The following is a 5,707-nucleotide window of genomic DNA, read 5'->3' as shown; positions in this document are numbered from 1 at the left end:
CCCCGCAACTCACCCAACCCCGCCGCCGCCGCTTCTCTCCCGTAGCAGCCGCCGCACCCCTCCCAAAACCCTAAACCCACCGCTGCCTCTCCTCGCAGCCGCCACCCTCCCTTCCCCTCCCAAACCCTACACCCGCCGCTGCCTCTCTTCGCAGCCGCCACCCTCCCTTCCCCTCCCACGCAGCCGCTGCCTTCCGCCGCTGCCATCTTCTCCCTCCACCACCTCCCAAAACCCTAGCCGTACCACCCTCCTCCTCCACCATGTCTCGCTCCAAGGCCGACCCCTCTGACGCCGGCTCCTTTGCCGGTGCCATTTTCACCTCCGATCGTCTCAATGAGCTCCACATCAAGGATCATGTGCCCGTCATCCTCGACCTTGACTCGTTGTCCTACAACGCACGGCGCACCTACTTCGCGCTTTTGTTCCGCTCCTACCGTCTCATCGAGCACATTGATGGGAGCGTCGACTTCCGCGACATGAAGGACGACGACGAGTGGCTTGCCGTGGATGCCTGCATCGTCAAGTGGCTCTTCCTCATCATCTCTCCAGGCCTCTTCAACATGGTGAACTCCCGTGACCCCTCGGCATACGCCATGTGGACACGGCTGTGCGATCTCTTCCTCGACAATCAGCTCCAACGTCGTGTCTTCCTCCAAGGTGAATTCTTCACTATGCAGCAAAACGATCTTTTGATCGATGAGTACTGCACGCGGCTGAAGGTTCTCGCCGACGAGCTGCGCGACGTCGGCATGAACATCGACGACTCCGTCCTCCTCACCAACCTCCTTCGGGGCCTCCACCCCGACCTCGGCCAGTCCGCCGCCAACCTCTCCCTCGTCACGCCGACATACGCAAAGGCGGTCACGTACCTTCGTATGGAGGAGAAGCGCCTCCGCCACTCCGCCCGGCAGGCTACCCATGCCGCTTTTCATGTTGGCATCGCCGCCGGCCACGGTGCTTCCCCAACTCAGCCGGGGCCGTGCGCGTCTGCTCCTGCCCCGCCACCCGCGCCCGCGCCCTCTGGCGGCTGCAACTAGAAGGGTCGCGGGGGCCAGGGCTGCAACTCCAACACGACGCCGCGCCCCCCGCACCCGCCGCGGCTCCTCCTCCTCCGCCTTGGCTCTCGGGGTATAACCCATGGATGGGTGTCGTGCATTCCTACTCTATGCCCGTTCCCCGCCACCGGCTCCGGGTATACTCGAACCATGGCCGACTCCTCCTCAAGCGCTGCTGACCACACCGGTTCCCGCCACGTATGGCACCGCTGCCGCCTACGGTGGTCCCTCGACGTACGGCGGCCCTCCGGGCTATGGTGCATATGGCGGCGCTCTTTCGGTCTACGACGCTCCTCTCCGCTCTCCATGCTGCCCCCTCGCCGAGCACCTACAACGGAGGCGGCGATTGGTACATGGACACTGGCGCCGCTGCTCACATGGCCTCTAACCCCGGTATCTTATCTCGTGCCTTCCCCTATCCCTTCTCCTCGCGCATCATGGTTGGTGATGGGAGCTCCCTTCCCATCACTCATCATGGTTCATCCTCCCTTCCGTTACCCTCTTCTTCTTTAACTCTCAATAATGTGCTCGTTTCACCATCTTTAATTAAAAACCTCTGTTTCGTTCATACTCTTACTCGTGGAAATCCTGTCACTGTTGAGTTTGACGCTCTCAGTTTTTCTGTTAAGGATGCTCGCTCCCGGAGGGTTCTGCACCGATGTGACTCTCCTGATGATATCTACCCATGTGGTGCTTCTACACGCGGCGGCCCGGTTGCACTTCACGCCGATGTTTCGCTTTGGCACGCTCGTCTCGGTCATCCCGGCGCCGATTCTCTCCATAAAATTTTGAGCACCTTTCCCTTTTCATGTAATAAATCAGCGGCTCACACTTGTCATGCCTGCTGCATAGGAAAACACGTTCGTCTACCATTTTTTTCATCTTCATCAATTGCTACTTTTCCCTTTGATGTTATTCATTGTGATGTTTGGACATCTCCAGTGCCTAGCAATTCGGGCTTACCATATTATCTTGTGATTTTAGATGATTTTTCTCACTTCACTTGGACTTTTCCGTTATGCCGAGAATCCGACATCGCCTCCACTCTCCACTCCTTTTATGCCTACGTTAACACCCACTTTCATCGCACCATTGCTCATCTTCATTGATAACCTCGCCATTCGACATCTTCTTTCCACTCATGGCACCATCTTTCGCTTAACCTGTCCATACACATCACAACAAAACGGACGTGCCGAACGTGTTCTCCGCACCCTCAATGAGAGTGTCCGTGCTTTGCTATTTCATGCACACATGCCGCCTCGCTTTTGGCCCGATGCTCTCACCACCGCTACTCTCCTTCTCAACATCCGACCCTGCAAACCACGCTGGAACTATACCCCTCATCATCTTCTGTTCGGGTCTCCTCCATCCTATGACGATCTTCACGTCTTTGGTTGTTTGTGTTATCCCAATGTCACCGCTACAGCGCCACACAAACTTGCACCACGCTCTCTCGCTTGTGTCTTTCTTGGATATCAACCCAACACCAAAGGCTTTCGCTGCTTCGACCCGGTCTCTCGTCGTGTGCTTGTCTCGCGGCATGTTTACTTTGATGAAGGTGTTTTTCCCTTTCAGCAAGTTTCGCCGACGGCAGCCCCGTCCTTGGACGCTCCCACCCGGCGGCCTCGGGGAGCCCTTGCGCTTCCCTCGCCGCGCCCGCCTCCTCCTTCGGCGGGCCCTTCGGGTCTCTTGGCAGGGCCTCTCTTGCCGGCTCAGGAGGAGTCGGCCTTGCCTCGGCAGGCGTCTGCACCAACATCTACTGGCCTCGCCTCATCGGCTGGGTCATCGTCCGCGACTCCACTCATGCAAGTTGCGGCCTCCCCGCCACCCGCGGCCTCGCCTGTGGCCCTGACGCCGTCGCCGTTGCTGCCACCTGCGGCCTCGCCCGCGACTCTGTCGCCGTCGCTGGTGCTGCCACCCGCGGCCTCGCCTGCGGCTTCGTCGCCGTCACCCGCAGCCTTCTCGTCGCCTTCATCATCTGCGGCTTCGATTGCGGCCACGCCATCGTCATCGGCGGTCTCGTCTCTGGCCTCGACCACCGCCTCGTCACCCGCGGCTGTCACCGCGGCCTCGCCTTCACCCGAGGTTGCGGTTCCTCCTCAACGTCGGGCTCGGCCCCCGCCTCCACCGCCTCATCATTCTATGGTGACAGGAGCCAAGGACGGGATCCGACAACCGAACCCTCGTTATCATAACCTCAGTGTCTTGGTCATCTCTCCCGTACCGCGCTCGGTGCACTCTGCATTGAGTGATCCGCATTGGCTCGCAGCCATGCGCTCTGAGTATGATGCCCTCGTCGCCAACCGGACTTGGACGTTAGTCTCTCGTCCCCCTGGAGCTAACATCATCACTGGCAAGTGGGTATTTCGGCATAAGTTTCTTCCGGATGGCTCTTTGGATAGGTACAAGGCCCGTTGGGTTGTTCGTGGCTTTGCACAACGTGCCGGCGTTGATTTCTCGGAGACCTTCTCTCCGGTTGTCAAACCCGCCACGATTCGTGTTGTTCTTCAGCTCGCAGCATCTCGTCATTGGCCTGTTCATCAGCTCGACATCAACAACGCCTTTCTTTATGGTCATCTTCAGGAGCGTGTTCTCTGTCAGCAGCCTACTGGTTTTGTTGATCCCACTCGGCCTAATGATGTCTGCTTGCTCTCACGGTCGCTATATGGTCTGAAACAGGCGCCTCGTGCTTGGTATCAACGCATTGCAGCAGTCCTCACTGTTCTTGGGTTTCGCAGCACCACCTCGGACACGTCGCTATTTGTGCTTCATTGAGCTGATCATGTCGCCATGCTTCTCTTGTATGTTGACGATATTGTCATCACCGCCTCTCGCGCGGATCTACTTCGCGACATCATCGGTCGTCTTGGCTCCGAGTTTCAGCTGAAGGACTTGGGTGCATTGCACTTCTTCCTCGGCATTAATGTACGACGTGATGCTTCCGGATTCTTTCTTCATCAAGGACAATATGCTCTTGATCTCCTGGATCGTGCTGGTATGACCGACTGCAAGCATGTTGCCACTCCTGCTGAGGCCAAGCCGAAGCTTTCTGCTACTGCCGGGCAAGCTGCCACTGATGCCGCTCTCTACCACAGTATTGTTGGTGCTCTTCAGTACCTCATGCTCACCACACCCGACATTCAGTTTGCGGTGCAGCAAGTTTGCTTGCATATGCACTCGCCCCGTGATGTTCACTGGCGGTATATTCATGGCACACCGACCTTCGGGCTTCGTCTTCGTGCTTCCGCCTCCACCGAGCTGCTTGCCTACACTGATGCGGATTGGACCGGTTGTCCTGACACTTGACGCTCCACGTCCGGATATTGTGTCTTCTTCGGTGATTCTCTCATCTCTTGGTCCTCCAAGCGGTAGCCCACCGTCTCCCGCTCGAGTGTTGAGGCCGAGTATCATGCCGTCGCCAATGTTGTTGCCGAGACATGTTGGCTCCGTCAGTTACTTGGTGAACTTCGGGTTCCAATCCCGAAAGCTACGGTGATTTTTTGTGATAATGTTTCGGCCACCTACCTCACGGCCAACCCAGTGTAGCATAAGCGCACCAAACATATTGAACTTGATGTTCACTTTGTCCGCGAGAAGGTACAGTTGGGTCAGCTTTGTGTTCTTCATGTACCGACCACCCAGCAGTTTGCCGACATTATGACCAAGGGGTTTCCAACCACTGCATTCCAGGAGTTTCGTTCCAGTCTTTGCATCGCCGACGCTGACGCTTCGACTATGGGGGGGTGTTGAACGTCACATATCTTGTATTGCTATTCCTATCTTCTCTAGCCTTGTATAGCTGACTTCTAGAGATATGGTAGGATTAGTTTCCTTGTCACGCAAGACATCCTGTGTATATATTGTAACCTACTCCATGGAATACAATGAGTTGCATCCTACACCTTTCTACAATAATATCATTAAAAAACAATCATGTATAGTAAGTTAGTTAACCAGAAAAAAACATGTGTCAAGAAAACTATGAAACCACTGCTGTAGTACAGTCTTAATCCAACAATTTGTAGCACATGGCGAGAAGGGGATGCTTCATTGAAGGAAAGCACATCATTCAGCTGGCAATATGTGATATCTGCTCCCTACCATCATATATATGACAATAGCAAAAGTAATTAAGGAGTCGCAACATGCGAGATAACCATTGCAGTGTCATTAAGATAACATTGTATGATATGGTACATAGAAAGAAACTTCTAAGCCAAATTGTCCATAGTCAAAATATGAAAATGAGCTACAACTCTGTATTAAGATCATAAAAACTTCTAAGCCAAATTGTCCAGAGTCAAAATGTGAAAATGAGCTATAACTCTGTATTAAGATTGTAAGATTAAAAAATATAAGAAATCTGTACAAAAAATATATCTGAAACCGCTAGATATGTCTTACAAACTTGACACACCATAATTCTGATCAACCTTTCACAATACATGGACAAAATGAGCATTTTTCCAACATTTCTAGAGTTAATAGCTTGAACAACCGCTCATATGGGATCTCAATAGCTTATCTCCCTTCTTCCTTGCCTCAGTGTTAAACACATTAGGTCCGAGGTAAGTAGATAAACAGGAGGAAATGCTTGACTTGGAATGCACCTTGTATAGTCTATAATGATCCACTAATATATAATTGCT

The 5,707-nt window shown here is 53.8% G+C and overlaps 1 protein-coding gene across 1 annotated transcript; it reads left to right on the top strand.

Moving 5' to 3' along the window:
* The first annotated feature begins 260 nt into the window (after positions 1-260).
* On the top strand, positions 261-1,037 carry LOC147975870 (uncharacterized). Its single transcript, XM_087520614.1, has one exon. The coding sequence runs from the start codon at positions 261-263 to the stop codon at positions 1,035-1,037; it is 777 nt and encodes a 258-aa protein (XP_087376740.1).
* The last annotated feature ends 4,670 nt before the right edge of the window (positions 1,038-5,707 follow it).

The sequence above is a fragment of the Triticum urartu genome, chromosome 4A (genome assembly GCF_056163025.1).
Source record: "Triticum urartu cultivar PI428250 chromosome 4A, HENAU_Tu73, whole genome shotgun sequence".
Classification (NCBI taxonomy): Eukaryota; Viridiplantae; Streptophyta; class Magnoliopsida; order Poales; family Poaceae; genus Triticum; species Triticum urartu.
The sequence above is the reverse complement of the archived record's forward strand: the minus strand, read 5'-3'. Positions and strand labels throughout refer to the sequence as shown.

Excerpts from the sequence above, each read along its gene's own strand:
- LOC147975870 (XM_087520614.1), top strand. The coding sequence starts at position 261 with ATGTCTCGCTCCAAGGCCGACCCCTCTGACGCCGGCTCCTTTGCCGGT.